Source organism: Prinia subflava, chromosome 25 (genome assembly GCF_021018805.1).
Source record: "Prinia subflava isolate CZ2003 ecotype Zambia chromosome 25, Cam_Psub_1.2, whole genome shotgun sequence".
NCBI classification, from domain to species: domain Eukaryota; kingdom Metazoa; phylum Chordata; class Aves; order Passeriformes; family Cisticolidae; genus Prinia; species Prinia subflava.
Window position 1 is genome coordinate 5,567,689 of NC_086271.1, and position 25,261 is coordinate 5,592,949.

The 25,261-nt window shown below is 54.6% G+C and overlaps 1 protein-coding gene across 1 annotated transcript; it reads right to left on the reverse strand.

Moving 5' to 3' along the window:
- On the reverse strand, nucleotides 1–24,629 carry CHRDL2 (chordin like 2). Its single transcript, XM_063419297.1, has 11 exons — nucleotides 24,071–24,629; nucleotides 18,407–18,519; nucleotides 17,530–17,623; nucleotides 16,491–16,633; nucleotides 13,637–13,730; nucleotides 13,257–13,312; nucleotides 11,290–11,458; nucleotides 10,171–10,365; nucleotides 7,027–7,209; nucleotides 3,578–3,670; nucleotides 1–995 (listed from the first exon to the last, which is right to left on the reverse strand). Exons 1-11 carry the CDS (start codon nucleotides 24,150–24,152, stop codon nucleotides 916–918), a joined length of 1,302 nt encoding a protein of 433 aa, XP_063275367.1. The 5' UTR covers nucleotides 24,153–24,629; the 3' UTR covers nucleotides 1–915.
- Between the last annotated feature and the right edge of the window lie 632 nt (nucleotides 24,630–25,261).

Genomic DNA, 25,261 nt, shown 5'->3' on the forward strand with positions numbered 1-25,261 from the left:
TGAATCGAGAAGACATTTTAATCAGATTCGTCAGCAGAGTTGGATCTCCAAATAAATAGATTTATCAAAACAGAATAAAACAAGAATCCAGGGATAAATACATGTACCAAAACAACCTGAAAATCCCCCAAAGCTGTTTCCAGACAGGGGGACGGTGATGCTGCTGCTCACCCTCCTCCCCATGCTGCAGAAATGATCCTGTTCGCCCTTTGGGAGATGCCCCTCCTGTGAATACAGCCCTGTAGATATTATATAGGATACAGATAAATATATAGCACAATAAATGCTGAGTAGCGACCTTAGTGCAGCGTTCAGGGTCTCAGACCCTGCCAGCAGGTGGGTCCTCCCAAAACCTACATTTTCAAGTGACCTGCAAAGAAAGGGAAAGAATCATCCCAGCTGGAAGAGGAGATTTTTCAAAAAACACCCCTTGGAGGGCATTCAGCCCAAGAAACCGCTTTGCAGATCCCACAGGCTCCAAGGATAGAAGGAGGGATGATTTCTTTCTCTGCAGGTCATCTTTCCCCCAGCAGCTGGTTAGAAGCGTGGTCATGTTCTGCTTCGCTGCGGGCTCCCGATGCTCCTCAGGAACGCCGGGGTGGATCCCACCTCCTCCTGTCGCACCAGGTCTCGCCCCTCTGCCACCTCTCCCTCCTCCCCTCTGCTCACCCAACATCTCTGGGACAGCAGGAGGTGATGGCCACCTCCTGCCCTCTCCTGCTGGAGAGAGGCACCTACATGGCTGTGGCTTCGATGCCGATGGATTGGGATCGTTCTCTGGAGTCGCTGGAATTTCCGCTAGTGTAACCTGTATTGCAGTGCCAGTCTATTTAATAATGCAGCTCTGGAGTTCGTATATATGTGTACGTGTGTCTGTGTGTAGATAAATCAATAGTTAGGGAGAAGTTCTTTGCTTCACAAGCTCTTTGTTTCCTTCTCTGGGCTTTCTGTCATCCTCAGCTCCGACGTCTGGGCCCGGAAGATGTTCCAGTGACCTGGAGGAGCAAAGACAGACAGACAGACATGAGCAGCAGCCCTGGAGCAGGAAGGCACAATTCCCCTCAGTGCTGGAGCATCCACAAGGACCCGCTGAGGAGAGGTGTGCCCACAATGCCGGCCGCGCTCAGAGCAGCTCCTCGGTGATCCCAGCCCCAGGTATTGTAGCCTTGCGATTAAAATGGCGCTGGAGGGGCTCTCAGCCTTGCAATGCAATCAATGGCGCAATCAATGGCACTTACAGGGCTTTTTCTGGAAAATACTGCCATAGCAATGGGGAACTAAGCCACACGGACCCCGTTATGCACCCGAAGGAGATCAGTAGGACTCGCACCCTTTTTATTCCTTTAATCCCTACCTGCCGTAACTGAACCCAAACTAAGACCCAATAGACCTGAACAGAAGGAAGGCACCCATTGGCTGGCCCAGCTGCAGGGCTGCTGTCCGCGCGTCCTGCCATCCAATCACCTTTCTGCGTATTCGCTGTCCACGGTCCCCTGAGCCAATCACCTTTCTGCCCATACACTGTCCACGGGTTCTTCCAGCCAATCACCTTTCTGTCCATATCCCGCCCACGGGTCCTCCAGCCAATCACAGTCTCCCTCCAGCTGTCCCTCACGGGCTCACCCCTCAGGGCTCACAGTCGCCCCTCAGATGCCCCCAGTGTCGGGTTTGCGGCTGCGCCCTTCGCACGGGGCCTTCCGGTGAGCATAACCCGTGGAAACTTACACGTTTGTAACCCCAAACCCTACATCTCCCGCCTCGTTTTTAATTGAGCAACATAAACCTACTAGGAAAACCCCAAGCAATTCCCAAGGTGTTAATAGCAGAGATGGCAGTAACAACTATCACAGCCTTTCAAAAACTGGAGCACAGGCTCATAACGTGGTAACTGCATACACAGAGGATGGGGATGGTGCCACAAAAGGCCATGAGGGAACTTCACTTTGTGGCCGGCAGAGACACAGGCACACCTGCACAGTCCGAGAAGAAAAGGGGCTCAGACTGGCACAGGGATGAATCTCCCTCTCCACCTCGGTAAAGGGTGCTTTGTGTGGTGTTAGGGCCACGTCCTCCCCAGCGTGTCTCGGATTCGGGCTGACTTTCTGCCTCTTGGGGGAAGAAGCATTTTGCTTGTCTTCTGCCTCAGCCTCAGAGAGCCAGAATTTCAGTTTCATGGGCAATGGACGGGTGTGGTGCTCTCCTCCCCTCTGTCAGCCCCATTTGTGTGGGCTGGGTTGCTCAAAACCCCCACATTTATATTCATTTATGTTCATTTTTCTGCTGCTGCCTCAGCCTTGGGTCTTCATTCAGCAACCTGTGGTAGGGGGAAATCCTGCTGCAGAAGAATGAATCCCATTGAATCCCCCAAGGAGCAGTAGACTCCCAGCAAATCAAACGTGGAGCTGTGAACCCCCCCCCCCAAACCAGGACAAAGTGTTCCAATCCCTCTCCGTGCTCCCCAAAAGAATCCCCAGATGTGCAGGAGGTGGCTGGAGGTGCTTTCCCTCCAGGTGTTCTCCTCCCTCAGTGCAGCCCCAGCAAGGATTATGCAGCCCCAGTGTCGTCACCCCGGGGGTGGAGGGAATATTTCCTAGCTGAATTCATTTTCTGCTGTGAGGAAATCATCACCCAGAGCTTTCCTAGAACTTGCAGCCACGGCAGTGGGATGGTGTCACAACAGGGTCATTTGTCGGGGGAAACTGAGGCAAGAAGGAGGAGGCTCGTGGCAGAGACTCCACCAGGGTGTGAAGCCCAGCCTGGGAGCCGGGACAGGAAGGTCCCCCGGGGTTTGGTCAGAAGGTGGTGCCCCAAATGGGCTGGGGTGGAAGCGAACCGCAGCACGCCCGGGACGCTGGGGGTGCCGGTGAGCACTGGGAATGCCGGTGTGCACATGCTGGGAGTGCCGGTGAGCGCCGGGAGTGCCGGTGTGCGCTGGGCACAGCGCTGCTCCGAGTGACCCCGTAACCCACGGGGGCGGACATGCGGGCGTGGCTCTGACCCCGCCTGTTCCACGGAGCTCCAGCCCAGCCAGGCTGGAGGCAGCCGGCGGGAAACAGCCTGGCAACTTCGCTCCCTACGGCACTCCCAGCATGTGCACCGGCATTCCTGCTCTTGGTCGTATTTACACACATCCCGGAACATCCAGAATGATTTGTAAAAACATTTCAACAGTTTAGGTTTTTGCTAATCCCTTGCACCATGTTTTATTTTCTCCCCCCATGCTCCCAGGAGCCCCAGATGGATTAGATATAGAAATCAAACAGTTTTACGGGCTCTGGAGAGACAAAACCTTTGGATTTCACAAGAGTGCATCCACTTTTAGAAAGCTGGCTGCCCTTTCCCATACCGTAAAGTGAAAACGTGGCTGTTAACCAGGAGTATTGCGTGTGGGTGTGAGGACAGGTCAGCCCCAACCCAGCTCCGCTTGCACAAGTGTTCTCCCTGTGGCTCAGCTCCCCACGCCATGCCGGGATTCACACAGCCTTTTTTGAATGGCCGGGGCAGAGCAGGAAATCAGGAGGCTGTTTGAGGCAGGGAGTGCTGGAGGAGCAAGGAAATGGGATTTTTCTCTCCCTACCTTCGTTTGTCCTAGTGATGAGCCGGAAGTTTTGTGCTTCTTGCTTGAATTCCTGTTTGCTGATCTTCTTGGTCTGGATCAGATGGAATATTCCTGCAGAGGGGGACACAGGGCATCAGATTCTGCAGTGCCCAGTTCAAGGCTCACACGGGGTTGGATTCTCTGTCCCCTCCTGACACTGTCTGCCCTGGGGCCCTGGTTTGGTGCAGGACCTGCTGCCAGAGCCTGGTGGGAGCTGGCCAAGGCCAGGCCACATCTCATTTCAGTACCAGATTAGATATCAGGAGAAAATCCTGCCCTGTGCGGGTGGCGAGGCCCTGGCACAGGCTGCCCAGAGCAGCTGTGGCTGCCCCAGCCCTGGAAGTGTCCAAGGCCAGGCTGAAGTAACCTGGGACAGTGGAAGGTGTGCTGCCCACAGCAGGGGTGTGGAATGGGGTGGGCTTGAAGCTCTCTCCCAAGCCAGACTTTCTAAGATTCTATGGTTCTGTGAAAAGAGTTGCTGCTTGCTAAATCAGGATGTTTCACCATGAAGCAGGTGAAAGCAACAAGGTTTTGTTGCTCCAGAAAGCGTCCTGCCCTACAGGAATTCCAATCTCCCCTAAAACCCTAAAAGAAATAAAGGTGAGAGCAAGGGGGTGCTGGGATCTCCGTCCCCTCTGCTCACACCTGTGTTCCCCCACTGCAGAGACCCCTCCGTGCTCAGATGATTTCCTTTCCTGGAAGCAGCCAGGGACCAAAGTTTTCTATTTCTTTGTCAGCAGCACTGAAATTGCTCCACTCAGGAAAAAACACAAGTGATCTCAGCAGAGATTGATATTTCTGCCCCTGCCAGCAGTGTCCCCGTAGTGGAGGTGCCTGACTCAGATGTTTGACCCTTGCAAACCAGAACCTGTATTTAGCAATGAAAGTGACCTTCCTGTGGCATTAGGGGTTATGAAATTCCTGTTCTCCTGCAAGGCATGACAAACCAGGCAGGTATGCCTGGAATATCCTTCCCCACCTCTCATCCTAGAGCATCCAGCCTCTTGCTGCCAGCAGATGTGAGAGGCAACGTGGTCCCCCTTATTTGGTTAAGAGACTTTCCCTGATTCCCAGCAGCAATTACACATAAAAAGAGTATGTAATGAAGGGGAACTGCCTCACAGTCCATATAAATGAGATGCTATCAACTGTGGAAAATTAGTGCAGGAAGTCAAAGGCATAGAGAGAAATAGATGGATATTTGAACTATTCATTAATCCTTTCAGTGGGTTGGGTAAAGAAGTCCATCCAGTAACAAAAGATACTGGATGGAGATAATAAAACTGTTATTGACGCAAGAAAGGCACAAGTGTTCAATAAATTCTTTTGGTCTATACTTAGAAAGGAGCAGGAGGGTGTGCTTACAGTCCCCGGGGCTGATGAAGCACTCTGCAAGCACATTAGTAACCAAGAGGATATTTTAAACAAGACCTACTAGAGATAAACATCTTTTAATCAACTGACCTAGATAATGCTCCCCAGGGGCTCTCAGAGAGCTGGCTGAGACCTTTGTCCCCCGGGATGGTCATTCCTGACACATGCCAGGAGCTGGGGAGCACTGGAGGAGCGCAGGCCACGCTCCAGCGGGAATCGGGATAGCACAAGTTAAGGACAGTTCACCAGCAGAGAGGCAGGAAGGATGGAGCTGGCACTGGGCAATGCCATTTCTTGGCAGGCACACCCCATCCAACAGGCAGGAGCATTCCTGGCAGCATTTGGGGTGAGATCCATCCAAAGCTGGGGCTGCCAGGAACCCACCACCGTTTTTGGTGCTTTAAGGGGTCTTTGTACTGAAGATGGGGATGGACTTCTTAACGGGGCCTGTAGCGAGAGGACAACAGGTCAAAAACATCAGAAAGACAATTTTCAAACCTGCTGGTGATGTTCAGACCCCTAAAAAGATGGGGAAGCTTACACTGCAACTCTTCTGGAGGCCCTTGTGCACCACCAGCCAGCTGGGTAAAACTTTTGGCTGGGAGCTGGTGCTGGTTTCTCCTCGCAGCTCCTGCTTTGTGGAGGAAACTGTCCTGGCCCAGAAATAGGTGAGGCCACGTATGTATCATGAGCCCATACAAAGGCAGATGGACGAGGTCCAGGGGTGCCTTGCAGCCTCTTTGCTCCACACACGCTGCTCTGTTGGTAGAGTGATGGACCATGGAGAGGTGGAATCCATATGTGAGTGAGCTCATGCTCTTTCCCAATAATAACACTTCCCTCTGCCAAGCAAAAGAGCCGTGTTGGCCTCAGGGACAAGGGCCTCCCCTGTCCCTGGCTGGCAGGGCCTGGGAGCTCCATGCAGACGTGAAGCTTTTGGCCTCGGAAGGTGCCGAGGAGGTTTGGGTGCTGCCCGTGCCAAGGAGCAGGGGAGGAAGCGGCGGGGCCCAGACAGCGCGGGCTCAGAGCTGTCCTCAGCTACAAGGTGCCATTGTGAGGGAGGCCCCGCTGGGGCAGGGGACCCGGGCAGGGGGCCACCCTGGAGCACAGAGGATGGCAGGGGCAGGATGGAAACATGGTGGCAACCAGGGCTTCATCTCTGGGGTCCATTTCAGGGTGCTATCCATGTGTGCCCAGTCTCAGCAGCTGGCTGAGGTCCCCCTAGGGAGGGATGTGAAACATGGACATACCAGGAGACCAGAATGGCTACATGTGTCCAGCAGACACGGGCCGAGGGTCACTGTATCCATAGAAAAGGTACAACCAACCTCAAGTGCTCAATGTTTTTGGGGCAGAGTATGTTCAGGAAACTCAGGAATGGGGGACTGGGGTGCTTCCCTGGGCCGCAGAGAAACACAGCACAGAAATCTGCTGGACCGGGTGTCCCTGGACTCCTCCTGTCCATAAGAGCAAAGCTGAAGGTGTGGGGAGAGAGCAAGAGATTGGTGCCATTTGACAGCACATTTGCTGTGCTTTGACCTGTGGAGGACACACCAGCAGGAGCATCCAGATCCACCCATCCGAAAAGTGGGCTGGGGACAATTCATCCCCCTTGTATGCACTCTGCAGCAGCTTTCAAGCCGTAGGTGGACTGGGGTGTAAAAAAAGAGCAAAAGCAAACCCACAGAGTCACCAGAACATTTTTTTTTGTTTGTTTTCCCTGTGCATTTGGCATGGGAGCAGGGAGGTTTGGAGCAGCAGCCCCAAGGCCCTTGTCTTGCTTGCCCACGTGCTGTGCCTCCAGATGGTGCTGCAGCTCTTGGTGAGGTCAGTGGGGCCAAAAGTGGTTTCCAGCCCCTGGTCTGCATGGAATGCAGGAAAAGAGTGTGAAATGGGGGAGTCAGAAAAGCCAGCCTGCTGTCAGCAGGTTTTGATTCACCATGCAAGGGGTGGAGCACCTCGAGGAAAGCCAGAAAAATTGAACAAAGCTTGGAAAGCATCAGGTTTCCACACACATCTCCTGCTTTGCTGGCTGCTCTCATAATGGTGCTCACCTTTAATCAGCTTCCAGTTGTAGATTTCCACCTCCTCTGCCAGCTCCTTCTCGATCGCCACGGTCCTGAGGATCTCCTTGGGGGCCTCAGAGCGCGGCGGCACAAATGCGTACACCAGCACACGGCCGGGGCTCCTGCCACACCGCGGGGCGGCGACTTCATCCGTGGGTCTGGCTCTGGCTTCTGGGCAGAAACAAGGACAGAGGTCATCAAACAGGGGCAGCATCAGCTCAGCACCCAGGGCATGGGAAATGCATCTCGTTGGCATCGGTGCCACACGGCACAGTCGTGTCTGTCCCATGATCCCCAGCCCCTGGACCAGCAGCAAAGGGGGGTTAAAAAAGGACCTGTGGACCTCCTCATTCTCATGAGCCCAGCAGCCTCTGTGCCAGCAGGGATGGGGAGGGGGGATTTTGTCCCTCTGTATCCCCATACTCTCTGCAATAACCACAAAGCACGGGCTGGATTCCCCACTTCCCATCTCGCTCCTGCTGGGGGAGGAACATCAGGGGAGCAAGGGGGTGAGCCCACAGCAGGGGAGCCTGGGCTGTGCCTGGCTCAGCCCCACAGGTGGGCTCAGCAGCAGCCCCAGCACCCTCCCCACATGGGTCGTCACCACAAGGACATCTACACCGGGTCCTACGTGACGTTTTCAGCATTCTTGGTAAAGAGGAGCTGCTAAGTTTTCCCTCTTTTTTTAATGTATTTGGAGTAATTAAGAATCAATCCCCTGTGGTTTTGGAAGGAGATTTATTGCCTTTGGTTGTGGTCCTTGGAATGCAGAGGAGCCCAGCTCTGCTGAATTTAGCCTTGTTCTCCCAGTCAGTTTGGATGCTGAAGCTTTTTACACTACTCGAAAGAAAGTTTGGCTATAAATAGATGCCTGGGGTTTATTTTAGGAAGATAGTTATTTTAGGCCTGATTCTGCTCTCCCCCAGGCTTTCTGGGGTGGTCCTGAGCTCTTCTTCTCTGAGACGGGATGGAAATCCCAGTTGAAAGGGAAGCAAAACTTTTCAGTGAGCACAGGACAGGTGCTCCGTTCTGCAGGTCAGTGGGAGGCAGAGAGGGACGAGCACAGCCCCAGCACCCTCACCTGTCCCACCGCCGGGTCAGGGAGCAGGGAAACCTCTGTCCAGAGCCCGACCCTTCACCTGCTCCAGGGCGTTCACAGGAGCGTGGAGTTGTTAAAATGGAAAAGCCCTTTAAGATCGGGAGTCCGCGATTAAACCCCCACCTCCACAGCAGGAAAGGAACCCCTGGAATTCAACAGGAATTTAACAATCAAGGAGCTGCGCACTGGAGCCGCTCATTGCCCACAGCATCGGGGAGGAGGAGCAGGGACACAGAGGTCGTGGTCCCCAGCTCTGCCCACAGCAATTCCCGCCATCCAAACAACACATCGCAGCAATTCCCGGGATCGGCGTCCCTTTAGCAAAATCACTTAACATTCCTGAGTTACTGTGTACAAAGGAGGAAGATAGGGACAGTCATAGAAAGCACCTGGAAAAAGAACATGGACAAAGGCTGCACGCAGTGGAGGAAAGGGCAGGGATGTACCTCGGCTGAGCAATGTGTGTGTCTGTGTGATCACTGTGTGTGAGAACTGGAAAGCAGGAACAAAATCATTTTGGCTGCATCAGGGTGCTTAATTGGAAATAAAATGAAGTCTGAACAGCAGACAAGAGATCCAAGCAGGGAAAGTTTTGGGATTTAAGCCAGAGAGACCCACTAGAGTGGGAATGCAAGACTGGAAGGGTTCTGCTCAGTCATCACATCCCATTCCCACCAGGCACCACATCATAAATCCTGCTCATAAACATATCAAAAACCTTATTAAAACAAGCTGAGCTTCTGCCCTTCGCTCCCCTGGGGAGGCCATCCCAGAACCTCTCCAGTCAAGGGCTGGAAAAACTTGAAAATCTCATCTCAAACGACTTTGCAGCCATTCCAAAACGTGGCAGTGCCCTTTGCTTGTTCTCCTGGGTGAGACCCCTCCACAGAAACCCCTGGAAGATGCGGATCAGAGGGGATCACACAGAACCTGCTGCACCTGCAGCCAGGCTCAAAGACACTCAGGTGCCTTTAGTGTCCCTAGGGAAGCAGTGGGTGATCCATCAGCTGAACACCTCCTGATAAATGTCAGTACAGAGGGGTGCCATCCACAAAACAGTCTCCAGTGGGAATAGGGGGAGATGTCATGCGCTGCCACATCTTTTCCAAGTCTGTGGCTTAAGACAAACAGCTTTCCAAAGGCCAGGGAGCTGAGAGTCCAACTGTTCCCCCAGCTCTGCCAAGGTACCACTGGCCCATGTCCCTAAGTGCCACAGCGTTTTTAAGTCTCTTGGGGATGGGGACTCACCACTGCCCTGGGCAGTTGTGCCAGGGCTGGACAATCCCTGGGGGGAAGAAATTTTCTGTAACATTCAATCCAAGCATCCCCTGGCCCAGCCTGAGGCTGTTCCCTCTCCTCCTGTCCCTGGGAGCAGAGCCCGACCCCCCCGGCTGTCCCCTCCTGTCAGGGACTTGTGCAGAGCCACAAGGTCCCCCCTGAGCTTCCTTTTCTCCAGGCTGAGGCCCCTGCCCAGCTCCCTCAGCTGCTCCTGGGGCTTCAGCCCCTTTGCATGTCCCAGTCCCAGCCCAGTTCTACCTGGACCACCCTAAAACCTGTGTGTCAGCCTCCGCTTCCAGAGACGGGGATTCCAATTCCAACAGACCTTGAGTACCACAGAGAGCCTGTCTCCTGGGAAATGTCCTTGCTCCTCCCTTCACACCTACACCTCAGGTACCACAATTTAAGCCTCTGGTTTTTGTCCCACCTGGACGTTTGGAGGGCAGAGTGTGTGTCCTCTGCCCTTCCATCTGAGCACTCTCAGCGTGTCCTGCCTCAAGCGACTTTCTCCAGACTCCATCCTCCCAACAGACGGAACCTTTTGGGGGTCAGTGCATCTTCCTTACCTCGGGAAAGTCCTGCTGCCCTCCAGGACCAGCCAACCCTTCCATCAGTGCTTGCCCTGTTGAATTGTGTGGTGTGAATTCTAGCCAGCAGCAATCTGACTCCCTACACATCTGTCAGCCCCAGGCTTTAAACCAAGGTTAAGGAAGGAGGTGGAAGGCAGCCGCAGGAGCAGGCAGGGTCCCACCTACCTGGGCATATTTTACAGCATTTCCCATCTACTTTTTCTGGATGTTCACACGGATACTCCTTAGGGCACGTGATCTTCTGGCAGTCCTGGACACCGTCCCTGCACGTGCAGAGGATGCAGGGCAGGAGGCCGTAGAGCCGGAAGACAGGGTGCCACACTTCCCCATGGGAGTAGGTCTTCCCATTGTAAACACAAGCTGGAGGAGAGACAGAGAAGAGCTGCTGGTGGAAATAAATCCTCCTCCTCTTTGTAAACCCGAGGCTCTGTGGAGTCACTGCCTTTCAGCACCTCCGACATGGGTGGTCCTGCTGAGTGGAGGAGCGAGGTCCTCTGGCAGCGGATCCGGCAGCAGCGGGCACTGGGATATCACAGCCAACACACCCAGAAGGAGCCATGGGACACAGGCAGCCAGGAGAGGGCTCTGCTGGGTTTGACCACCCTGGTGGGGACTGGGGCAAGTGTGGGCAGGACCTCACCTGCCTCCCAACCCCTGGAAGCCCAGGGTCCCTCCGAGGCTGTCGCAGGAATGAAGCACAGTGAAGAGTGCCACCTGCTGACTCCTCCATGGAAATTTCTGGAGGCCCCAAAATTTCCTCCTGGCCTTCATCTCCAAGGACTGGAAAAGCCCTTCCAAAGGCACAATGGTGGGAGAGCGGCCGAGAGGAGAAAGGATCTGTTATTCCCTCCTTTGGATCAAGGGGCATCCCTCCTCATCTCACTTTCCTACTCTCTCCTCCAGGAGGAACACCTGGGGCAGCACTGGGTCAGACCCAGCACTTGCACATCGTTACAAGGAGGAATATCCTGTCCTTCTGTGGCACTGTCCTGGAAGGTCCATGTGGAGTCTTCCAGCTGAGCTCCTTCCTTCCCAAGTTCCAGATCTCCAAAACATTCCAAGGACCAGTCTTCTTCCAACCCATTTTGGAAAGTGGTAGATATGTGCAGTCGGGAGACTGCGGGCATGAGGACTGAGATATCTGGTTGGGGCTGGCTGTGGAAGAGTGGGGAGAAGGACTTGCTGGAGGAAACCTGCCACTGAATCAGATTCCCTGGAGAATTCCAAGCCCTAGAGAAGCCACGTTAAGTCACATACAGACTGCCTGGCTTCTCCATCCCTTACCTTTCTTGTGCTTCTCTTTCAGGACGATCTTCACAGTGGTGCCACCCGCTCCCTTGGGTTTGAAGCTTCTGGGAATTAACTCCAGGGAAGAACTGAGAACAGTGGACACGGTGGCTCCAGGTGGCTTCCTCCCCACCACCTCTCCCAAGCACTGGTCTTGTGAGTGTCTCTGTGTGCAGCCAGAGAAAAGAGGGGATTCAGAGTCTGGCAGTTGAGTTGTTCTCACTCCAAAGCATGCTGGAAAAATCCATGCAGTGTCCTGCACACCTTCCATCAGGAGTGGAAGGGGCAGAGACCACAGGGATAAGCAATGACCCACAAGACATATAAATCACAGAAATTTTAAGCTTGGAAAATTCCTCTAGGATCATGGAGCCCAATCATTCCCTCAGAGCTGCCAAGGCCACCACTAAGCCTTGTCCCCAAGTGCCACAGCCACACAGCTTTTAAATCCCTCAGGGGATGAGGACTCACCTCTGCCCTGGGCAGCTGTGCCAGTGTGGACAGACCCTTCAGGGGAAGAAGCTTTCCTAAATTCCAACCTGAACCTCCTCTGGTACAGCTTGAGGCTGTTCGCTCTCATCCTGTCCCTGTTCCCTGGCAGCAGAGCCTAACCCCAACCTGGCTGCACCCTCCTGTCAGGGAGTTGTGGAGAGACAGAAGATTTCCCCTGAGCCTCCTTTTCTCCAGGCTGAGCCCCTTTCCCAGCTCCCTCAGCCATTCCTGGTGCTCCAGCCCCTTCCCTACCTTGCTGCTGCCACCACCCCAGTGATGCTGAGCAGTCGGTGTGAGTGCCCCACATTGGTGTCCTCCTCATGTGGGTCACCCTCACTGGGGTGACCCTTCCCTACCCAAGCCCAACCCAGTGCCCTCAGAGAAGCATGTGAGGTCCTACATCCCTAAAGCACACAGGGAAAAGGGCTGGCCTTTCCTAGGTGGGAAAATGAGGACTGGCATCTGTGTGGCTCAGACAGGATCAGAAAGGTGAGGATGGGCCATATCCTGCTCTCTCACCTGGTAGGCACCAGGGCAGTGGGGCTGCCAGCCAGCAGGGCTGAAATGCCAGGAACATCCCAGGAACATCCCAGGGACATCCAAGAGCAGAGTGCTGGGACAAGACACATAGTACAAAGGGTCCCCTTGTGTCTATTTTGGAGGTTTTATAGGTGGTGGAGCAGTATGGAAAAGGGCAGAGCCAGGAGCTAAGTGAGCTAATCCCACAGAGCTGGCATGGGCTGCCCAGCTCCGAGTGTCGCCGTGAAGGAACCCTCGGCAGCCAGGGAGTCACTTTTTCCTTGCTGGGGCTGCTGATACAAACAGCCTGGGGAAGGCAGCTCCAGCACCGCCCTCCTGGTGGGAGGCAAGACACCTTGATGCCCAAGGGGAGAGGAGACACCTTCTTCTGAAGGAAAAACCCTCCCAAGGGAGATTTGGGCATCTGACTATGGGCAAGGGTCGGGCCTGGCTGCTGGTCACCTCTGGGTCTGCTCTGACAATGTCCTTCAGCTGTTTGACCTGGCAGATGCTTGCCAACAAGGAGGAGAAGTGTCCCAGATTTCCAGTTCCTGCAGGTCTTTTGGTCTTCCAAAGATGTCACAGAATCACAGAATCAGAATCATTTAGGTTGGAAAAATTCTCCAAGGTCATGGAGCACAACCCTTTCCTGACACTGCCAGGTCCAGCACTAAACCATGTCCCCAAGATGCTGCTAAGGGACGCTAGAAGCATCTTTCCCTGGTGGCCTGGGGTCTCACCTAGGCTGATATCTCTCAGCTAGATTCGATTGCATGGCACAAATCACCTGCAAATCAGGTGTCCATGGCTCTGCTGTGCGAGGATCTGTGTCCTCCTAGAAGTGGGGGGTCACTTCTTTGCAGAGGGCAATGTGCAAGGGCACTCTGGGTGAGCTGCTCAGGGGGCTGTGCTAGAAGCAAGAAGCGGAGTTTTAAAATGCAAATGTCACGTACAACACCTCTGTTTAACTGCAGGGGTTCCTCTTCCGTGGACTTCTCAAAGGAGCCATCTGCAAGGAAAAAACATTGTCCTGGAAGGTGCTGCAGGGCTGCATGCAGGTTTGCTCTCTGTGGCTGAAAGCAGCTCCCCTCCACGTGCTGGCCTGCTGGGGAGTCTGGGGATTCAGGAGCTTTGCACATGCAATTCATATTATCCAAGGAAAACCCAAGCCCTCAGCTTTTGCTTCCTGGTGCTCCTGGTGCAACCAAGAGCTAACAAACAGCCTGATTTACAGCCCAGGCTGCCAAAATCCTGCTAAAGTGGCTTGAAATGGCTCCTGCTCTCAGGTGGCAACCAGCTGGAGTCTCCCAGCCCTCAGTCCCAGCCCCATTACCTTTGCAGACCTGGCAGCAGGAATCCGGCACAGTTAAGGGAGAGGAGCACAGCAGCTCGGGGCAGGTCACCAAGCCACAGTAGATCTGGCCTTCCTAGGAGGGCAGGAGGAAAAAAAACATTGTCAGCATTACAAAGAGCTGTATGTCCCCCATGCAGGGCTGCCAGCATTTCAGACTGCAGATTTACCATAAATCATTGAGAAGAAATTCTTCCCAGTGAGGGTGGGGAGGCCCTGGCACGGGGTGCCCAGAACAGCTGTGGACACCCCTGGAAGTGTCCAAGGCCAGGTTGGACAGGGTGTGGAGCCACCTGGGAAGGTGTCCTTGCCCAGGGGGGACTGATGGAGCTTTAAGGTCCCTTCCAACCCAAACCATTCCAGGATTTTATGTTTCCATGATCAAAACCCCCCTGATAGTCTATCTTCCAATAGCACCAATCATCCAGCACCGACTGACAGCTGAAAGCCTTCTCCTGCTGCACCATCCATCCTGCAGGGTGCAGCAGGGTTGTGTCCCCTCCTGGCATGGCTGTCCCATGGACAGTGCAATGATCCCAAGTGGACTGCTCTTCCCCAAAAAGGGACAGGCAGTGCCCTCCTCTCAGGCAGCATTGGTGCTGCCAGACCTAAAACAGCCACTGCACACCTTTCAGGTCTGCACAACAACCCCCAGTTTGAAGGGGCACAAGAAGATTTTCCTTGACATCTGCCAGGAGAGGACCCAGAGGAGATGGCTGGAAATGGGAAGCAAGATTCTGAGCCCAGATTCAGGTCCACATCGAAGCTCTGCCCTCCCTCTCTTGTGGTTAGTTCCATAACACCAGAGCCAAGCACACAGACGTGTAGGGATGGACCTGAGTGGATAGTTTAGAAAATATCATCGCTGTAGTGATTCAAGCTGAAAACCACGGGTCGAGGCCAGCCTTGACCTTTTTTGCATGCCAGTGCCACCTCAGTCACTGGATTTGCACCAGTTTGTTGCAGGAATAAGTTTTTTGCTACTTTGCCAAGGGGTAAAAAAGGATTTTCAGCAGCCAGACCTCAACAGCAAGGTCGTCTTCTCCATGCAGCAATTTTCTCTGGGGTATCCACAAGTTCCCAGTCAACCAAGACCAAGAGGTCAGCCAAGGATATCCTTAGAAAACTGAACCACAGCTGCCTCTTCTCCCATCAGGAAGCCAAACTGTTGTGCCAGGAACACGAAGAGGATGAGGGAAGTTTGGTGGGTGACAGGATCTGGCGGAGGTCACTGCATACCAGATCCAGCTCTCCTCTCGGGGAGTCCAGACTTGCCTCTTCCTTCTTCTGCCCAGCAGCTCACAGCAATGACCTGCCCCAGGCAGGAAAGAGCCAGTGCCACAAAAAGCAGGATTTATCCCAGAGGCTGTGGTCTTGGGGCAGTTTTCAGAGGGGGTTAGGCCAGCTGTTCACGCAGCTGTTCTAGCAGCTGACAGCATCAGACACAGCCCGGGGAGATCCCCCCATTGAAGGCTCCACAGCCAGCCCTTTATTTTCCCCTTTGTATCCAAGGCATTACCCTGACAAATAAACAGAGCCTGAGCGACAGCCGAGAGGGACATGGAGCTCCACGGGCTCTGGGGGACAGTGGTGGATGAGCACATGCAGCTGGATTAGAGGGCTCTTTCCCGGAGTTTCCCACCATCCAGCTGGGGACCCTAACAGGAACCAGCCTCAAAAGCTGCATAATTTCTGCATGTTATTCAGTTATTCCTCTTGCCACCCAGCTCTCAGGTGGGTGCATGCCCCAGAGGCTCAGACCAGCTACTCCAGTATCACAGATACTTCCCAGTCCAGCATCAAGTGACATAACCCCTATGTGTGTGCCCTTGGCATGGCACAGGGAGGTGGCTTGGGCTCTTTTGCCCCTTTTTTATTTCCTGGCCAAACTTGGTCCCACCATTTGTCCCAAACAAAGCAGTGGGAATGAGCAGTTCCCTACTGTGGCCAAGTCCGGGGTTAGCACTTTCCATCCCCTTTCCTCACTCCATCTCAAGGAGGAGGAGCTGCTCCATTTCTCTCCCGACACTTGGCTCCTGGCACTCCACACACCTGCCCATCGCTGCTGGCCAGGCTGCCTCTCACCTCCCTGTGCAGGGTGTCAGAACTCGGGTTTTGATGGATGTTTACAGGATCCCAACCTGTCAGGGTTGGGACAGAGGCTGGCAGAGCCAAGCCCTGTCTGCAGGCATTACTGGAAGCTCATGGAGAAGGAGCATCCTGACAGAGCTGGCAGTGGGTGGTAGAGAGGCAGTTCATCACTGAGATGCACACTGAGGACGTCCCGGCCAGGCTACAAAGGATGGGGCTTGGAGCAACGTGGGCTGGTGGAAGGTGTCCCTACCCATGGCAGGCGATGGAACCAGAAAAGCTTTAAGGTCCCTTCCAACCTAAGCCATTTTCTCAATCTATGGATCCCAAGGGCACCTGAATCCCAAGAGCTGTCACCTCATGTGTGTGCTGCCTTGCAGGTACACTGAGCTCCCCCAGGCTCCTGGCTACCAAGCCCACCCGCTTTGCAGCCAGCACAGACAGAAAGGCTCCCGGCTGTGCTCTGCACCGACCGCCTGCCACACAAAGCTCGCTGGGGCAGGTGGCATGGCTGGATGCCGCTGGCCACAGCCCTGAAGCACCGGGGTGCTCCATGAGGACGGGGCCGTCCCACTGTCCACCCCACGTTGCCCCAGTGAGGCCCACCCAGCCCCGGCTCCGGTGATCTCCAATACCTCTTGTGCACGGATAACCCAATCCCAGTGATAAACCACCCCCCACGGGCCGGTGCTCCCGGACCTCCAGGGGTTTTGAGCTGCTGGGGCGGTGCTGGGGTGGAGCTTACGGAGCAGCTGCACTGCACACACTGGTTGGGCTGGCGGCCGGGGAAGAGCTCGTTGGTGCTGAACATCTCGCCCTGCTGGTACGTGGTCCCGTTGTACTGGCAGGACCTGGCGGGCGCCCGGAGGCCGGACGGGGAATGTGGCTCTGGAAAAGAGGAGGAAGGAGGGGGATGAGAGCCAGCCCTTGCCCGGCCCCAGCGCGCCCCTAAAGGACCAGCAGCCCTTTAACACACCACGGGCACTGTCAGGAGGCCAGGGTGCGGCATGGTTGGTCAGCAATAAGATGTCCAAAAGCTTTTGGGGCATGGGGCTGCCCTGACTGCACTGAGCACAGAACACAGGGGAAACCTGGGTCTGACTCACCAGGTTCTTCACAAAATTCTTGGGTTTTTCCCTGCCGTGGTTGTAACGATTGCCAAATCCAGATGGAGTCAGGTAAAAAGGGCTCGTCTTATGGGTAATTGGCAAAAAATTAGAATTAATGAGGGTTTTTTCCTTTTTTTTTTTTTTTTTTCTAGTTTCTTGAATCACTGACGGTTTCTGACTAACTTTGCCAGTGCTCAGGTAAGAAACTTCGGGGACTAAATGTTGAGGTAATCTGTGGGGGTGAGAATGAATATGTTGAGGTAAAATGAGGCAATCAGTAGTGGTAAGGTAGGAAAAGTTTTGGGGCTAAAACTTGAGATAGTCTCCAGTGCAGAGAAGGAAGTTGTTAAAAAACTTTAATTTTTTTTAATTATATTTTTTTAATCCAAGACACTTTGCTGGCAAATGATCAGAATAAATTGCCAGCTTCTGTTTTGCCCCTGAAGTGTGAACTGACGTTTTGTCCCTACAAAGCTCTTGGGATGGGGGGGAAGGTGGTCTGGCAGAGAGCCCTTTTCCATCCAAATGAGATTTTTGGAAGCAAGGAGCAGCCGGAGCTCCGTGACCAGGGCCAGACCCGGCATCGCTGCGTTGCCCCAAGCGGCAGCGGCGGAGGCAGCGCCCTGCAGGAGCGCGGCCACCTTGTCACCCCGCCCCCAAGGAATGTGTGCCTACCGGGACACCGCGGGCAGCACTGCTGGGGGTCCGTGACGGGGTTGGCACACGGCGGAGCCGGGCACTGGATCCGGGAGCACCTGATGTTGGTGTTCTGGGGAGAGAAAGACGCGGTTTGTTTAGCCCACGGGGAACACTCAGTTCACGGTTCACCTCTGCAAGAGGAGGAGCACAACATTATCACAACAAGTTGTGCTGGCGGTAACTCACCAGGGATGTCTCCAGCCCTGGCTCAAGCCCAGCCAGCTCGTGGTCTCTCATCAGCAAAGGCCACCCCTCACCTGGCAGTAGCCCCGAGCCACCTCCACCCACAACCCACCAGTGCTACAGAACCGTGGAATCACGGAATGGTTTAGCTATGAAGGAGCATTAAAGATCTTCTTCCACCTCCTGGTATGAGCAGGGTCACCGTCCACTATCCCAGGTTGCTCCAACCTGGCCTCGAACACATCCAGGGATGAGGCAGTCACAGCCTCTTTGGGCAACCTGTGTCAGGTCCTCACCACTTCACAGGGAGCGATTTCTTGTGAACATAGGAATCTAGATCTCCTCTCTTCCACTTTAAAAACCTTCCCTTGTCCTATCATTATCTGCCTGTGTAAAAAATAACTCTCCATCTTTTTCACAAGCTGCTCTTAAGTACCAAAAAGTCTCCCAACAAGGTCAACCCAACACCCCCCAGAGGGACAGCTTTTTCCAAAGGGAAGAGATTAATCCAAGGCCACTGTGGGACTGGAAAGGGTTCTCTGGTCAAATGAGACAGGGGGACTGATCTGCCTGAAGGCTGCTGAGCACAGCCCCAGTGCAGCCCCGGTGCAGCAGCCCCAGTGCAGCCCCAGTGTCCCCGCCAGCCCCCCGCACGGTGCTGGGTACGTGCCTCGGCACAGCTGCAGCGGATGCAGTACATCAGCCCCTGGGGCTCCAGGTACGGGTGCCAGCTCTCCCCTGGGCTGTACTTCTTGCCGTTGAAGTCGCAGAACGTGTCGGACCCTGCAAGTGAACAGGAGAGGCTGAGTGAGAAAAGGGGCTGGTCCCTGGGGGAGTGCTCTGTGATGAGAGCAAGGACAGCCGTCACATTGTTCCCCACAAGGAGCTGGTGGCCACATCCCATCCACCAAACCCAGATTTTGTTCCCCCAGTTTTATTTTTTTTGCATGTATTTCTTGTAGTGGCGCCCATCTGACCCAAATGGCAACTCCTGGGAGCAAACTGGACTCCCTTTGCAAGAAAGCAACAGAATGGGTGGTTTTGAGGCAGAAAACAGGGGTTTCACTCTAAAACAGAAACGCTTACTGAAAGATGGACAGATGATTTCAGGGTGATGCTATAGGATGGAATTTTCCTCAGTGAGATCAGAATGATTGGTGAGAGAAATGGGAGACCCTGAATTTAGGGGACATTTTTGCTGTTACACCAAAAACAAACAAAACAAACCAAACCAAAACCAAAAAACAAAAACCACCAAACCAAAAAATTACGGGCAGAAACACATTCTGGGGAACACCCTCCTTTTGCTCCCCCTAAAAGCTTCAGCTCATTCTCTCAAGCATCCATGGACAAGCAGGACTGGGCTGCTTGTGCCATCCCACAGGTCTCAGTCCTTTGGCTTTATCTGGCTTGCTGAAGCACTGGTGTGACTGAGTGACTGCTTTTTCATCTATACAGGGGGACAGCAAGTCCACCTCATCCATTTTCATCCCCAAAAGCATAAACACATGGGTTTTTTCTTCCTTCTTGATCCTGTTATCCTGAGAAGAGCCAGTCTCCAGCTGTGCTCCTGAACTGGAGGTGTCTGTCCCAGAAATGATCCAGACCTGCTTCCACTGGCAGGGGTTTAACTCACCATGGCACAGGGATGAGCTGGTGCCCAGCACAAGCAGTGGAGGAGATCCTCTCTGGAGATGTTGGCCCTCCCCATATTTTAGCAGGTCCCTATCACCCTCCTTCTTCCCAAGCCCATGATTACAAACCAATCTTCTGGCAGGACCAGGCCAGCCTCTTACAGGAGCCTGTGGGACAAGGCATGGCCAGGATCACCAACAAATCCCTCAGGAAGGGTGGCCCAAATCCGGTTACCCTTAACGCTCACATCCACAAGCATCACCTGGTCCTGCAGGAGCGAGCTTCAAACCCTGCAGGGCCTGTGGGAACCTGGAGCCTCTAACAGCCAGGCTGCTGCTCCCACTGTCCCGTGGCATGTGCCAAAGCCCTGACCAGGCAGAGGGTCACCCCAGGACCCCAGCTCTTTCTAGGCACACTCCTGTCTGTGAGTGATTTTCGTGGTTTACGTGCTCACAGCCCCGCTGAAGACTGAAGGTGATTTAAAAGGTTATGTCATGGAGGGAATTTGAGGCAGTTTGGGTGATTGCATTGCTTGAAGGCAGTGGAGACGTTTATGGGTCTTTTAAAACCTTGCAGCACCCTGGGGATGCAGGAGAGGGGGGGCTGTTTTCCATGGTGCCCACCACGCAGTACATGAACTCAGGTGAGCCAGCGGGTGCTGACCCTGCCAGGCTGTTGGGAGGGCTCCTGAATGAATAGCACAGGGTTCCCAGAGTTATCTCAGTGGTGTTCACCACGCCAAAGGTGCTAAGAGCCATCCCACGTGGTGACCAGCAGCTGTCCAGGCACAGCAGTGCTGCATCTGCAGATGTGGAGGTTTGCAATAGCTGTGGAGTGGATGTTACCACAGGGACAGGCAGAGGTGTTTTCTTTCCTTTCTCCTGATCAGGACTTCACACTGTCCTCATAGCTCTTGACAAGTCAGCAACTCCCTATTCCTGGCCAAGCAGGTCACAAGCTTACAGCAGATCACACAAAACTGGTGAGCATGTGTCTTGAATACAAGGAAACCCAGAAGAGAGAGGAAAAAAACCTCCACAAAACTAAAAACCAAAAACAAACTATCAAAAACACCAAAAAAAGCCAAACCAAAACAAAAAATCCTAGTTTTGCAGAAGGGTGAGAAAATGACTTCACCTTTCCCTGCTTGCAGCATCCTCATGAATTATGCTGAGGGTGAAGGAATGGAGTTGCCTTGGTGTGGCACAGCCCCGCTCAGCTCGCAGGCTCCCACGCTGCTTCCTTCAAACATTTAATCACAAGTGGAGCCCTGGTTTGGGTCCAGCCCTCGAAAGCAGCCTGATTCATGGCTGCTGGGGCCTGCTGGTAAAATTAAAGCTGAGTAGCAGTGCTGGGCAGAGGAGACACCTGTTGGCATCTCAGTAGTGCTGTGTTTTTGGGAAGAGGTGCTGGCATGATTGGGCAAGATGGGGATGGATGGATGGATGGATGGATGGATGGATGGATGGATGGATGGATGGATGGATGGATGGATGGATGAGGCTTTAAAGCTGGAGGCTCTGGACCATTTTTTCCCATGCCAGGCTAAAAATTTCATTTTCAGAAGTCAAACTTTGGATATCATCCTAATTAACTTGGAGTGAAGAGCGTTTTGTGGTGGTGAATCGCTCCCATGCTGATCAGTAAGGTGATCTTACGTGCACCTGCAGCAGCAGCACACTCAGAAAAGTCATGGGGGTTTACTTCTCACTGGATCTAGAGCAGGTCAGGAAGTTGTGGGGTGGCATCTTGTAGGTGGCTGGTGTGTGAGGCTGTTGAAATACATCCTAAGCAGACATTCCCTTCTCATGGTGTGAGAGATGCAGCCCAGGATGGGTTTCTCCACATCATTCAGTTTGTCACTGTGCATTGGTGTCTCTGAAGCACACCCTGAAGATGCTGCTCAGAGCTCTTGGGATGTTTCAATTTCCTGGCAGCTGGGAAGCTCCCCACAATACCTACCCTACATCTTTAATGTCCTTTCCAACCCAAGCCATGTGTGATTCTGTAATTCTGCCTCTGGGGGTGTTCTGAGCAATTTGATGGCTCAACAAGAGGTTGTGGGGTCTTGCTCATCTCCCCTCATTTCATCCCGAGGCTGAGGGGGGAAGAGTGGTCCTGCATCCCCAGATGGCACCCTTGGAGCTGTCTCTGGAGCAGGGCATGTCTGAGCTGAACTCTCGGCTCCCACAGTTTTTCTGGAGGTCACACACCTGCCAGCCAGCGCCGTGCTGGGCACAAGGGAGGGAGTGCATGCAAACCAGTTTGGAGGTTTTAAGAGCAGCCATAAATAAAGCGTAAAGAGCACTGTCTGGTACACAGAGTCCAGGCGCTCCTGTGACAGCCTTGTATTTATGAAGGGCTTAAAATGCAACTTAGCTGAGAAGGGGCTGGTTAAAACACACTGGGCCCTTGACATATGGCATCCTAAAGTCTCTGCTCACATCCCCATCAATTCCTGTACACCAGCCTCACTCAGTTCTGGGCTGGAAATATCTTCTTGGGACTGTGGGAGCCTGGAAAACTCTGTAGCTCTGAAAATGCAGCCTCATGAGGCATCTCTGAGTTCTCCAGAGTGGAGAAGCCAGGCAGACAGGACCCCCACTCCTTCCCAAGGGAATGCTCCGTTATCTATAGCAGGGTGTGCAGCCCTTGCCTCTCCCTTACCATGGACATGGTAGCACTGCCTTTCCATCATGGTCCTTCCCATCTTGGAGCACCCTTCATCCCTGCTGGATCCAAACTTGTAGGACAGAGGGATCCCAGGAACCCCCTTTTCTCTAGCAACCATGTTAAAAAGAAATGGATCAGCAGCTTCCAAGCTCCTGGGGAAAACCACTGCCCCATGCTCTCCAGAGATGCTGGTGTTTAAATGCCTCCAGCCAAAACATCGTTGTGTTCAACCATTGCCCCTGAGTTACTCAGAATGCAGCACATTCGTCCCAGTAACCTGTGCCTCTGATATTTTTTTCAGCTGGAGTGCAAATCCCCTAAAATAGCCTGTTTCTGTGGGCAAATTCTTCTTTTCTGACTTGCCTTCAAGCCTGAGCATTTCTGCTTCTCACCTATTTTTAGCCACGACACTGTAGGTCCCTTGGCTGATGAGCCTGCTCGTAACTAATTTATTCCTGTCTTCACTCTCCCTGAACACCCAGCCCTGAGAAAAGTGTGAGGCTGCAGAGGTGGGCAGTGGAGAGAAGTCCACAATTTGATGATGACTGTCTCCCAAACCACCCTGCCTTTGACCTTGGGGCAAGTCCTGGTCAAGCCCTCCACACAGTGTGATGTGCCCTGTAGCAAAGCTGAGGGGCTTCAGAACTGGGGAGTGACCCTGGACCTCGCTGCTCCCACCCTGCTTCAATCCCACAGTCACCAGCTCTTTGTCAACATTGTCAGTCCTGCAAACGGGCCCCAGCTCTTCCTTGCAAATCAGACAAACCCTTTCTGCCCCCCTCCAGCGTAGTTTATGCCCAATTTACGGGCTCTGTTACCACCTCCAAAGAGCAAACGCCTCACCCGACACCTGTTTCACCCTCTGGACGTGTCTCCATCATCTTTCCTACCCTACCAGGGCAGCTTGGATAGAGGCGTGGAGTCAGACCCACATCCCTTGCTCACCCACTGTGCCCTGGGTTTGGCAGCTTTGGATGAGTCGGGGAAGGGAAAGGAGAGGGATTCACCAGGATTCTGCTCTCCAGGACTTTTTATAGCCCCGTCCATCCACCTGCCTCTTCCCCCCAGCACACCCCACAGTCGGGAGGAGCAATGCAGCGCTCACATTGTGAGTGTGCACTCCAGGAGGATGATTATTGGAGTGCCTAATGCACTGCTGGCAGCAGGCAAGTTGTAAATCACCCTGATGAAGCCACCGACAGACTCTGCTGGGATTCCAGGAGATTAAAGGGAAGAATAAATGTAGGGACACAACGGGTCCTGTTCCAGTTTCCTCAGAGCTCTGGTGGCTCTACAATGTTGCAGGGGTGCTCAGCACCCACTGGTAGGGTCCCAGTGCTTTGCCAAGCCAAGCCCACCTCCCGGCCCCAATTAACACGTCCAGCACCCTCCAAGCTCCTGAACGGCTCTGGCCAAGTCCTTCAAGCCTTTTTGTGGGAAGTGCCAAACCTCCATTTCTTATCCCAAACCTTCTCTGCCTCAGCCAGCCCGCTGGGAGCAAAAGTGGGAGAGACCAGGGGGTGGACATGGAGATGGACAGGGATGGATTCGGAGGAAAGCCCCCAGCTTTGTTTGGGGTGGGGGAGGCATTGCCCCTGTCCCCGTCCACCCTTGGAGGGGAGATGCGCTCGTGCAGGATCTGAGCAGAGAAAGGTCTGTCAGTCTCCTGCTCTGTGGCATTCCTAGCCCATGGAAGGGGTCCCAGACCTTCCTTACGCCCCTGCCAGCCCCTCACCAGCACGCAGGGCACTGCTCGGTGCTCCTCAGCCCCGCAAAGCAGGCGGGGACAGCGGCAGGCAGAGGGGGACACAGCCATGTCCCCAGCAGCGCAGGACAGGGAACCTGGCCGGTGGCGTGCCTGGGACATCCCAGCCGCGGAGCTCCGACACCTGCCACGGCCAGAGCCTCCCTGTGACCTCAGCCCTGCCCGCAAAACACTCCCGCAAATTCCTGGGGACCCCGGTGAGGGGGAAACTGAGGCACGGGGGGAAGCAGCCCCGCCGGGACTAGAGCGGGTAAGACTTACGAGCCCGAGCTCGGCTCTCGGAGGCGAAGAGGAGCAAGAGGCACCGGAGGAGGAAGGCGAGGGGACCCGCCCCGGGAAGCATCGCAGCCCGGTGCTGGTGCCCTGGGGCTTCGGTCCCAGTGCCCTGCGGTGCGCCGCCCGATGTCCCGGTGATGTCTCGGGGTTTGCGCCGAGGGCTTCGCTCCCGCTGCTGGTGCCCGGCGGTGCCGCGGTCTCGATTCCGGTGTCGGGCGCCTCGGAGGACGGTGCGGTGCCCGGAGGTGCCGGAGCCGGAGCTGTCGGTGCCCGGGGCTGTCGGTGCCGGCAGCGCTCCGGTGCCGCGGTCGGGGCTGTCGGTGCCCGGGGCTGGGGGTGCCCGGCGGTGCCGCTGCCCGGGGATGCAGTGCCGGGGGTGCCGCCGTGCCGAAGGTGCCGGTGCCCGGGGGCGCTGGTGCCGGTGCCCGGCGGGGCGCGTCTCGCTCCGATCAAAGGCGCCTCCTTTAGGGAGAGCCGAGGAGCTGTTTGTTGGTATTAAAGGCGGAGATGGAAGCGGGAGGGGGCATCCGCAGGGTGGGTATTTTATTATTTTTCATTATTATTATTGTTATATTCCCACTTTTTGGGGGGGTGTTTTAGGAAATTCCTCGGCTGCGGGAGGGAGGAGGGCGGGCGGGCGGGGAGGTGGTGCGGGAGCCGCAGGGTTAACCCCTGCAGCCCTGCAGCCCGGCCGGGGCTCTGCCGGGCTGGACCTCGCCCTGGGGGCTAGGGCCAAGAGGTGACATAAATGGGGAGCATCACCGCCCCAAACAAGGCCCGCCTGCACCCCTTCTCCCTGTCAAATGCCGCCGGCACACCCGGCTCTCCCCACCAGCTGCTTGACATTCCCTCAGCCTCACAAAGCCGTTTAAATGACCAGTGTAGCCCCTGCCTTCAGGAATCCCCCCGGCCCCAGTCCACAATGCCAAACCCTCCTCGCACCACCCCAGCGGCGTGGAGAGCAGCGCTCCCGCCCAGCTGCCGTCCGTCTCCGCACGATGGGCATGAGACACCATTGCTTGGAATACCGCTGCTCATACCGTCATCCCTGGAGAAGCCACCTGGCCTCCACACAGCGTTGCTTCTGTTCCCGCTGCTCCCCAGATCCTGCACAAAGTGGTCCAGCTCGGGCGGCCAGCCCTGCTCTGCCTGTCTGTGGGGCTCAGATTTCTACTC

Coding starts and splice junctions, on each gene's coding strand:
- CHRDL2 (XM_063419297.1), bottom strand. CDS start 24,152: ATGCTTCCCGGGGCGGGTCCCCTCGCCTTCCTCCTCCGGTGCCTCTTG. Junction 16,634..17,529: donor GTGCTGCCCGCGGTGTCCCG/GTAGGCACACAT, acceptor CCTCTTTTCCAG/AGCCACATTCCCCGTCCGGC. Junction 13,313..13,636: donor CTGCTGCCAGGTCTGCAAAG/GTAATGGGGCTG, acceptor TTTTCCTTGCAG/ATGGCTCCTTTGAGAAGTCC.